General features: G+C 33.9%; 1 protein-coding gene across 2 annotated transcripts in view; it reads right to left on the bottom strand.

The window, feature by feature from the left end:
* The window catches only part of LOC126881687 (probable multidrug resistance-associated protein lethal(2)03659), a 463,648-nt gene that overhangs the window by 150,676 nt on the left and 300,836 nt on the right, over positions 1 to 12,136 (bottom strand). For both annotated transcript variants that reach the window (XM_050646099.1, XM_050646105.1), the window contains one exon: positions 7,288 to 7,675. In XM_050646099.1, the coding sequence (XP_050502056.1) occupies positions 7,288 to 7,675 (388 nt within the window). The remainder of the gene's footprint in view (positions 1 to 7,287; positions 7,676 to 12,136) is intronic.

Genomic DNA, 12,136 nt, shown 5'->3' with positions numbered 1-12,136 from the left:
ATTCAATTTTTCCACAGAATTTTTTTTTAAGTAAGGAGAAAATACAACGCTTTCATTCACCCCCGTATAATGCCACCTAAGGAAAAATTTTTTATTACCGGATATAATACCAAACGATGTCAATATAATAATATGTACCTACAAACTTGTACCTACAAACTTGGACAAGAATCTTGAAAATCGGAGCATAAATAATAAAGTTATAAATTGTCAAATTTCATCAAAAATTTTGGGTGGCGGAATTTTGTACCGGTCAGTGTAGAATAGAATATACTATTAAAGTGTTGTTCCGCCATATTGCTTTCACCTTTTTGTCTGTGAAACCGATCCCATCTAGTTCTCCGCATGTCATATCCACTCTCTCCCATATCACTGCATTTATACTAAGTTTTTGACAGCAATACGCATATTTTTTTCGGGTCTGATAAAACGTGAACTGAAGACAATTTAATATTATATTGGATTGAAACAATGTTCTTCTTCTTTCTTCTCTTTATAAGCAATTCTGCTTGTTCATTGGCGGATTGATATCTCTATGGAAGGTTGTCACTCCATCTTTTGCGCGGCCGGCCGATACTTCTTCTACCGATTGGTGATTTATCTCTTGTTATTTTGACCACACGTGCCTCCCCCATTCTGGTTTTGCGCTTATTCCATCCTTTTTTTTTTCTATTTAGTGTCCATCCGTTTATACACTGTACCGGGTGTCCCAATAAGAATGGCTCTCGGCCATATCTCAGGAACCGTTTATAGTACAGCTTTGGGAAAAAAATATTTATAACAAAAGTTGCCTCGGAAAAAGCCTGGAAATTATTTTCATAATTGTAGGTCCACCGCCAGAGGGCGTAATTGAATATCAAAAATTAGAAAATCAAAATTTTACCAAATTTACCTAGTGAAAGGGCACTGGAAATCCAATCATCGTATTCTTCATAAAATTCTGCACATAATTGATTTCACAAGTTTAAGTCTACCTTTGCAAATAAGAGATGGGGGTGCGTGGGAACCCTCTTATGAAAAAATGGCTGTAAGTCCGGTTCTGCTAAATCGAATTTTGCATACTTGGTCTTATTAAAAACAGCTCTTTTTCGTCAATGTAAGTGTCATATTTTCTAAATAGCCTAATAAGTAATATGCAAGCTAGGAGGCGTTATATAATTATTTTCAGAAATATAGTTTTCTTTGTAAAATATTAAATACAAGTATGCATTTTTAATCCTGTATTGCACAATTAGATCAAATTAGCAACATAATACCGAAAACCGCATGTCGATACCTTTTTTCTATCTCGAGATATCTTAAGAAATGTGTAAATTTTAAACATAACTGTTACTGTCACCGGTAAACGAGGTTAAGGAAAAGTAGTGTGCTATGGAAAAAACAAATAAACATTTTCCAGATGTAAACGTATATAATTAATTAAAACAACAATAAGACTAACAACACTATAAAATATAACAAAGAAACAAAAGCAACAACTTACTTAGTCTTAGTGACTGCCTAAATGTTCAAATTCTTGCTCATCATTTTCGATGCAAGCAGTTACTCTTTCAAGAGTAGATTGAATAGAAACATATTTAACTGTTTTAGACTTTTATTTATGGGGACGGATTAAAGACTTTGTTTTTGCCGCTTGGACCACTACTCGAGAAAACATGATCTAGAATCTAGAGAATACGAAACGCCATTCAAAGCATTGCGAAAGCAAAAATTGAGACTGCTGTTCAATCTACTCTTGAAAGAGTAAATACTTGCATCGAAAATGATAAACAACAATTTGAACATTTGGGTCGTCACTAAGTATGTAGCTGCTTTTATTTCTTTGTTATATTTTATAGTGTTGTTTGTCTTATTGTTGTTTTAATTAATTATACACGTTTACATCTGGAAAATGTTTCTTTGTTTTTTCCATAGCACACTACTTTTCCTTAACTTCGTTAACCGGTGATATTAACAGTTGTTTAAAATTTACACGTTTCTTAAGATATCTCGAGACAGAAAAAAGGTATCGACATGCGTTTTTCGGTATTATGTTGCTTATTTGGTCTAATTTTGTAATACAGGATTAAAAATGCATACTTGTATTTAATATTCTCCAAAGAAAACTAGATTTCCGAAAATAATTAAATAACGCCTACTATCTGGCATATTAGTTATTAGGCTATTTCGAAAATAAGACTCTTACATTGACGAAAAAGAGCTGTTTCCAACAAGACTAAGTATGCAAAATTCGGTTTAGCAGAACCGGACTTACAGCCATTTTTTCATAAGAAGGTTCCCACTCACCCCCACCTCTTATTTACAAAGGTAGACTTAAACTTGTGAAATCAAATATGCGCAGAATTTTATGAAGAATACGATGATTGGATTTCCAGTGCCCTTTCATTAGGTACATTTTGTAAAATTTTGATTTTTTAATTTTTGATATTTAATTACGCCCTCTAGCGGTGGACCTACAATTATGAAAATAATTTCCAGGCTTTTGCCGAGGCAACTTTTGTTATAAATATTTTTTTCTCAAAGCTGTACGATAAACGGTTCCTGAGATATGACCGAGAGCCATTCTTATTGGGACACTCGGTACGTTACATTGTCTTCTAATATCTTCACTCGTCTTTCGATCTCTCAGCGTATTTCCTGTAATTCTTCTCAGTACTCTCATCTCTGCCGTTTCCAGTAGTCTTTGTGTTGTGTGTGGCTGTATCGGGTCTTGTTTCTGATGCATATTTATGTCATTATTGGTATTACACTGGCTTTATAAATTCTTGTCTTCATCTCAGTGTAATAATTCTGTTTCGCCATATAGTGTTATTAAGGTATCATGCCAGTCTATTTGCTTTTTGTACTTAATTTCTCACTTCTTTGTCCAGGTCTCCGTGACTTGACAATGTAATTCCAAGTTATTTTACTTCAATACTGATACCATCAATTTCTATTTAACATCTGATTGGTTCTTTACTGATTACTATTGTTTTAGTTTTCTGAGAAAACCAAAATGATGAAAACTAAAACAATAGTAATCAGTAAAGAACCAATTAGTATTAAACAAGTAATGGAAATAAAATACCTTGGAACTATATTGTCAAGCTACTGAGACCAGGACAAAGAAGTGAGAAATCAAGTACAAAATGCAACTAGACTGGTCGGGTGTCTTAATAACACTGTATGCCGAAACCGACATATTAACACTGCGATGAAGTCAATAATTTATAAAGCCAGTGTACAACCAATAATGACATATTGCATCAGAAACAAGACCCGATACAGCCACAACACAAAGACTACTGGAAAGGAGACTACTAGAGATGAGAGTACTGAGAAGAATTACAGGAAATATGCTGAGAGATCGAAAGAGGAGCATAGACATTAGAAGAAAATGTAACGTACAATGTATAAACAAATTAACCTTAAATAGAAGAAAAAATAACAACCGCATAGCAGAATAGAGGGACACGTGTGGTCAAAATAACAAGAAATAAATCACCAATTGGTAGAAGAAGTATCGGCCGAACCAAGCAAAGGATGGAGTGATAATCTTCCATAGAGGTTATTAATCTGCCAATGAACAAGTAGAAATGCTTAGAATGAGGAATAAGAAGATATTGGATGAAGAAAATATTTTAATTCCTTGGCAACAGCCGGCCAAAATTATGTTGTCTTTAAATGTATTATCACTGTATCTTTTATTTTCAAAATTATAAAGGCATGCCAGACAAGTTCTATAAATTTTTGTCGTTCAAATTTATGTCAACAACTTCGACTGAACCACTATGTAAATATTATTCCCCCTATCCATACCCTACCCTACCTGACAATTCACAAAAAAATACGTGACTGAACCTCGAGGTAATAGCAATATTCACACTATCCATAGAGTATCCGAGACGTCGCCGAAAAATACGTGGCCGATATTGAACGCAAGGCTTCGGGAACGGAAAGTGGGCATATACCTAGGTATTATATGATTTGTATTTAATAATATTTTATGGAAAAGGAATGCCACGGATATGGAAAGTAAACGGAAGGTATAGTGAGAATCGGCCTTTATTACTCATAACTCATTGCGATGTCGTCGACAGAAGATGCTTTGTGCTATTTAGGAATTTGATCGTATTATACATATTTTAAAATAATCCATATTGACGAGATTTTCAGTATCTACGTTTCATAAAAACGAACCTTTACATTTTACATTATATTTTACAAAAAATATCGTTTTATTTTTTTTTTGAAAAAAAAATTGTCCTGATTGACCACCGTCGTACATTTATGTAATTTTGTTCTTACAGCTGTAGGTACGATTCAGTCCCAAAGAAAGAGATTTGCCTCCAATAGGGAACTTGCACTAAAAAATTTTTTGCATAAAATTGTTAATTTATGTTTAAAAATGTTATATTCAAAATATTACGTCTTAACAATGAATAGTGTGCGTACAACATCTAATCAAAGTTTCGCGCCTAAAATTTCCGTTTTAAACAACTTCAAAAGCGAGACCTGGGGTCTGACGTCACAGGCCACTCGTATCGTTTGCCCGTTCGGGGTGGGCTATTGCATTTAATGTAGTTTGCCCATAGATAAATAATATAGTTGAAATATCTTGTTTTACTCTGTGGCAAAAATGATTTTTTCTGTGACAGGCAAAATATTAACATTTTATCTCTGTTGACATGTATCAAAAAGTTTTTTTTTATGAAATTACTTTTGTCGTTTCTTGTGTTGAAGAACAAAGAAGAAACAAGTAACTTAAAAAAAAACAAAACTTTTAGTAATAAAAGTAAGAGTAACTAAAAAGTATTGGTGCTACTATAGTATGCGGTCTACAGTCGGGTTTCTACTATAGCTTGCGGTCTACCGAGGGATGCGGTGTAAGTATAAGCTGGGATGATAAAGATATTAACTTGTAAAATTACAATAATGATTCTTCTTATTTATGCGTATTATTAACTTTGTAAAGAAGGATTTTGGTGGCTATGTACACGTTCTATCGGTACGTCTGCTAATTACCATAATCTTTTTTCAGAAGGCTTTGAACACAATAATGAAAGGCTCCAGTAGGTACTAATAAACATTACAATAAAATATAATCTTTATTATAATGCAAATTACACCGTAATCTTTTCCAGGATATACGAAATCCTTCGACTAGAGGTAGGTAGATCAAACCCACAGGGTAAACCGTATACTATAATATAATGGTACCAGACTATTGTTATTAACGGTTTAAACATGCTTATTAATAACTCTTACTTATTTGCCTTGACACCTCGCATTTCTCTAATAGAATAGAGCTTTCACTACTTTTTTTAAAAGTTGCCACGATGAAGACATCAACGGTAGGTAAGTTAGTCAGAATGACCTATTGAAAAACCCTCGTCCGTCATATTATGCGTTTTAAACTATTTACAAAATAGCACTCAACTTATCAATTTCAGTTTAAAACTAAGCTGATTGGGGAACTACTTATTACAATATATAAGATGAACATAATAATACCTAGGAATTTTCCATTAAAGACGATTAAAATGTATTATACCCGTGATACCTACCCTAATTGCGTTGTTTCCGACTAGCTAGCCCGGTTGACGGTGGCCAGTGACGTCGAACCAATAGAAGGACGTTCAAGAGCCTCCTAAGATATTTAAATTTTATAGCATTTTCAAATCGTCGTAATTAGCGTACGGGTTAAAAATATTTGTTTTTTTTTTCGCATGCAAGCGTTTTAAGATCATGTTACCTTATGTTTTTTAATATTATTTTAATATTTAAAAATTTATGCAAGTTCCCTATTATGACCAATGTGAAAGGCTGCACGGTAGGATCCTTAATTTTGGGTTTTGGAGCACATATTATGAAGGTGACATCGCATGTACCCAAAAAGAATAGAAATGTATTACTGATTTCATCATTTCATTACACTGATACAGCAGACTAAATAGACGAAATTAGCAACACGCCAGAGATGATTTTATCCTTTAATGATACCAAATGTGGCCTACAAATAGTTAGGTTTACTCAAAAACAAATACTCAAAAATAATTTAGTATATCTTAAAATAGTGTTTTACGGTTTTCTCAAAACTTATAAAATGTAACTTGTCTCCTTTCAACAATAAACGATTGAATTATTTATAGGCAATTTGCTTAATTAGTGAAAATAGTGTAACTTAAACGCAATAACATGATGGCTCGAGGCTCGGGGCTCGTGGCAGTGATACACGTACGGGTTACGAGTAAGATTTCACACTTGTTGGATCGACGGCGTACTTACTTGGCGGACTTAAAGTACGCGTACTTACGGTGACACACGCACGAAAAAGGTCGTCGAGACATAAGTTCGCGTACTTACTCGCGTGTGTGTCACCCCTTAGTCGCTAAGCTATGGCCGTTCACAATTAAATAGGTATTATATAACTATTACATATTATGAGCTCTAATTTGATCCTACTTTAGTATTATATTATTACAGTAACAAAACATTTTTACATGTTTTACAAAAAGTACTAAAACTAAGACTGTCAACGATAATGTTAACTATAATTAGACAATTCGAGGTAGTCTTTGGCAAACCAGAACCACAATGGAGTTGAAGTGATAAAACCACAACTATTCAATCTATTAAAATTACTTTATCAAATATAATAATTATGTAACCGCAAAAATTAAAACTTTTTTAAATGAAACATTAAAAAAAAATGTGAATTTTAATTTTAACCAACTCAATAAAAATATTGTAATCACGTTCTTATTGACATGAGTAATAGGTAATTTATTTGGGAATTTATATATGAACACGTTTTTCTTAAGCATCCAATTAATATGTAAAACTTTTTCCCTTAACGAAAAGTTGTACTTAAAATAAATTTTCCCTATTTTACTTTTAAATCTACACAACTTGAAAGTCAGGTTAGAATAGGAGGCCTGTCAATAATTCTAGCAATGTGTTATTATGAACAACCTAAGTCTCTAATTAATTAATCATCATTTTCTTTGCCTTTATCCCTATGAGGGGTCGGCTATTTTATTGCATTTCTTCACAAGTCTATATCTTTGGTCATATTAACATCAATACCCTTTACCGAAATGTCCTGCTTATGTGTCTTCCCAGGTGTTCTTTGATCTTCCTCAGCATCCCTCGAGAAACTCTCTCGAGAGATTCTGTTGTGAGCACTCAATAAGAAAGGAGTCCCCGGTGAATTTTTACACAATAGTTCCTTAACTAATTAAGTAACGAATCAGTTTTGTAAACATTAATAAAACATTAGTTTAAATTGTTGAATTCAATACATACCTGAAGTGTGTCCAAAATAGTAGTTGGTAACACCTCATCTACAATTCCAATATCTTTGGAAAATCTATTCAAAATTCTCCCAGACGGATTATTATTAAAGAAATGCATAGGACTGTATATGATGTTGTCAAACATTTTATTATGCATAACTATAGAAGAAGACAGACCCCATCTGTAGAAAAATATTGAACGTGTGTAAGTGACTATAAGCAATAATAAAACAAAAGTCGCATACACATATACAGTAATATTTCCGGTAAAGAAAGAGGTCAACCAGTGATCCTGTGTCAAGTCGTATGGATTAGCAATTACCGTGGAAGATTGGTTGGATTTGTCCAAAACTGTTGTTGAATTATATGTTTGTATCACCCACTGCTCAATATTAACCCTAAAATGGTATAAAGATACATAAATGTTATTGTTATTAAAATTTAAACATAATAATATTTTACATACAGTACCTATAAATTAAAACAAGTAATTATTGTACTTCATAAGTCCTAGTTTTTCACCCAACGTGACCGGAAGTCGATATTTAAACCTTAAGTGTAACTTTTGTAGCTTAATAAATGATTTCACTAATTTTGAGTCATTTTTGCCAAACTTTCGGTCATAACTTTTTAACCGGAAATGACGACAAAACCGGAACTAAAGAATCAAGCTCGACTTTTCAGTACGAGTCTCCTGATATATCACATAATATATTATTTCTGTGACTACGATATGGCATTTCCGGTTAGAATTTTTAACTGGAAATAATATAATAAAAACCAAAAGTACCTATACATTTGTTGCTATCTTCCTAGGGGGCCTCTAATAGTATATCGCTTACTATTTAGGTAACTTTAAAATAGTACTTCCGTTTGCAGGTCTGGAACCGGAAGTTCGAGGTCAAACTTTTCATCTCTAATACCAATTTTTGGGTTATAAGCTCTTTGACACCTCATTTGCCATTCTATCTGTTTTAATAACGTATATTATAAGTTATATTCGCAAATAGACAGACGGACGGACAGGTATGAAACCAGAATTATACAGGGTGTCCAGAAACTCTACTGACAAACGGAGACAGGGGATTCTTCAGATAATTTTAATACAATTTAACCCAATTCACCTAGTCCGAAAATGCTTCCTAAGGCAAAGCGCCCATTGAGGTGGAATGTCCGTGGTCCGTGGCGTGGTATTGACTATTAGAGATGCTCCGACCAGCTATTTTGATATAGCAGTTACCTTTTCATTTTTCATTATTCAACATTTTCAAGATGATATGAGAAAAGCAAAATCATATTTGTTTGTTTTGTTTGAAAAAGCATTGTTGTTGGTATTTAATGTGAACATATAAATAATAATTGTTACTAAAATAATACATCTATGTACGAACATTTTTTGAAATGACAAAAAAATTTAACAAAATACATGGTGGTTGTAATGTTTATATGGTCGTAGTATTTATTTAAATTTACTGTTGTTTTCACCCAATTTTGAAAAAATGTGAAAACTTTGAATTATCCACGTCCGTCTGTCCGTCTGTCTGTCTGTCTGTCTCTCTGTAATCACAACTCCTCCGTCAATATACCAGCTAGAATGACAAATGTGGTGTCAAATGAAAGCTTATAATCTAAGGATAGTACTAAAGGTGATAAATTTGATCTAGGCTGTTTGTCCGTCGGTCTGTCCGACCGCGAATACAACTTCTCCGTCATTATACCAGGTAGAATGACAAATGAGGTGTCAAATGAAAGCTTATGATCCCAGGATAGTACTAAAGGTGACAAATTTGATCTAGGCTGTTTGTCCGTCGGTCTGTCCGACCGCGAATATAACTTATCTGTCATTATACCAGGTAGAATGACAAATGAGGTGTCAAATGAAAGCTTATAATCCAAGGATGGTACTAAAAGTAGGATATTTGACCTAGGCTGGCTGGTTATCGGTCCGTCCGACCGCGAATATAACTCCTCCGTCATTATACCAGGTAGAATGGCAAATGAATTGTCAAATGAAAGCTTCTAATCCAAGGATAGTACTAAAGGTGATAAATTTGATCTAGGCTGTTTGTCCGTCGGTCTGTCTGACCGCGAATATAACTTCTCCGTCATTATACCAGGTAGAATGACAAATGAGGTGTCAAATGAAACCTTTTAATCCAAGGACAGTACTAAAGGTGATAAATTTGATCTAGGCTGTTTGTCCGTCGGTCTGTCCGACCGCGAATATAACTTCTCTGTCATTATACCAGGTAGAATGACAAATGAGTAGAATGACAAATGAGGTGTCAAATGAAAGCTTATAAAGGTGATAAATTTGATCTAGACTGTTTGTCCTTCGGTCTGTCTGACCGCGAATATAACTTCTCCGTCATTATACCAGGTAGAATGACAAATGAGGTGTCAGATGAAACCTTATAATCCAAGGAGAGTACTAAAGGTGATACATTTGATCTAGGCTGTTTGTCTGTCGGTCTGTCCGATCGCGAATATAACTTCTCTGTCATTATACCAGGTAGAATGACAAATGAGTAGAATGACAATTGAGGTGTCAAATGAAAGCTTATAAAGGTGATAAATTTGATCTAGTCTGTTTGTCCGTCGGTCTATCCGACCGCGAATATAACTTCTCCGTTATTATACCAGGTAGAATGACAAATGAGGTGTCAGATGAAACCTTATAATCCAAGGACAGTACTAAAGGTGATACATTTGATCTAGGCTGTCTGTCCGTCGGTCTGTCCGACCGCGAATATAAGTTCTCCGTCATTATACCAGGTAGAATGACAAATAAGGTGTCAAATGAAAGCTTATAATCCAAGGATGGTACTAAAGGTGAGATATTTAACCTAGGCTGCTGTACGTCGGTCCGTCCGACCGAGAATATAACTCCTCCGTCATTATACCAGGTAGAATGACAAATGAGGTGTCAAATAAAAGCTTATAATCCAAGGATGGTACTAAAGGTGAAAAATCTGACCTAGAATTTCCGGTTTTAGAAATGAAACCGGAAGTGCTTTTTTAAAGTCGCCGGAGTAGTATAAGCGATATATTATTCGACGTGCTTTAGCAAGATGGGGACAAATGTATACTTTTGGTTTTTATATCATTTCCGGTTAAAAAGTTCTAACCGGAAGTGCCATATTATGGACACAAAAATAGTACATGTGATATATTTGACATTTGACCTCGGAGTTGCGGTTGTAGAGTTGCAATAGGAAGTACCGTCGGAAAGTCACTGAAATAGTATAAGATATATTATTCGACGTGCGTTAGTAAGATGAGAAAAAATATTTGGTTGTAATATTTATATATTTATTATTTATATGGTTACTATGGGTACTAAAGGTGAGAAATTTGACCTAGGACTTCCGGTTTTAGAATAAACCGGAAGTACTGTTTTTAAGTCGCCGGAGTAGTATAAGCGATGCATTATTCGACGTGCCTTAGCAAGACGAGAACAAATGTATAAATTTGGTTTTTATATCATTTCCGGTTAAAAAGTTCTAACCGGAAGTTAGGCCACATAATAAGACGGGAAAAGTACTCCCCGCTAAGGCTCATAATCCAAGGAAATATCTCGGGAAAGAGAAATGTGGGACGTAGGAGGATTTATACAAATACAATAGTTCAGAGCTGCAGCCAACAAAGTTAAGATTGCTGTGATGGTAGCCAACCTCCGATAGGAGACGGTACTTCAGGAAGAAGAAGAACCGGATGCTTTTTGGGTTCATATCATTTCCCGTTATAAAGTTCGTAACCGAAGTACCATATCAGATTCGCAGAAATGGTACATGTGACATTAATTGAAGTGTATTGAAAAGTCGAGTTTAAATCTTTGGTTCCGGTTTTGAAATTATTTCCGTTTAAACAATTATGACCGAAAGTTTAGTAAAAATGACTAAAAATTAGCGAAATATTTTATCCATCAACGGAAAGTTACACGAAGAGTTCAAATATCGACTTCCGGTTCTACTTTCGATCCCCATGGGTGAAAACCTAGGACTTAGAAAGTTCAATTATTTGTAATTAATTAATACATAATTTGTGAAATTAGAATAATAATTCTTATGATTTATGCGTTTTATTCACTTTGTAAAGATTTTTTTGTCAGCATTGTAATATTATAATACAGAGCGGTAGACTAAGTAATATATTATAGTAGCACCGATTAACTTTTATTTCTTTAGTTTGCCAACCTCAATGCTAAAAATCCAAAGAAGAGAAAACATCATTATTGGGTGCACCCTATCTGGCAAAAAAATTAAAAATTTGCAATTTTTAACGTTTATAAAAAGGATTTGAACTTGAAGGGGTAGTATTTTGGAAGTGCCGCGCCGTAGCGCCAGTCCCCTTGCCACTAATCGACAGCAGGTTTAATTTTCGAGTGGTACTCGAATGGTGACCACCTTGAGTTTGTGTTGCAATATACAAGGACGTATTTAAAAATTTTAAAATCATACAAGACGATCAACAATTTAACATAAATATATTAAATATTTATTTATATAGAAACTTTTTAATTTCTGGATTTTTCGGTAAAACTCTTTTCGGCTATTTGCCATTTTTAATAAGCACTTTAATTAATAATTATTATATATTGCTAGCTTTGTTATTTGACTATTGACACATTATGGCAGAGAGTCAAATCAATAATCGAATCTAGCATCTCAAAAATCCAACAAGTAAAAATGTAAGTACCAGTTATAGGAATATCCCTGTTTATGGAATATAAATTAGAGGTCCCGAAACGTTTCCATTTACTTTTTAAGGGGGTAGGCGCAAAATCTTGGTCCAATGCTATTTAAATTCATTTTTTTCATTTTTTCGAATCCTGAAAAAACCAATAAATATTTTTGAAA

The sequence above is a fragment of the Diabrotica virgifera genome, chromosome 1, assembly GCF_917563875.1.
Source record: "Diabrotica virgifera virgifera chromosome 1, PGI_DIABVI_V3a".
Lineage (NCBI taxonomy): Eukaryota > Metazoa > Arthropoda > Insecta > Coleoptera > Chrysomelidae > Diabrotica > Diabrotica virgifera.
This window is presented reverse-complemented; position numbering and strand designations above follow the sequence as displayed.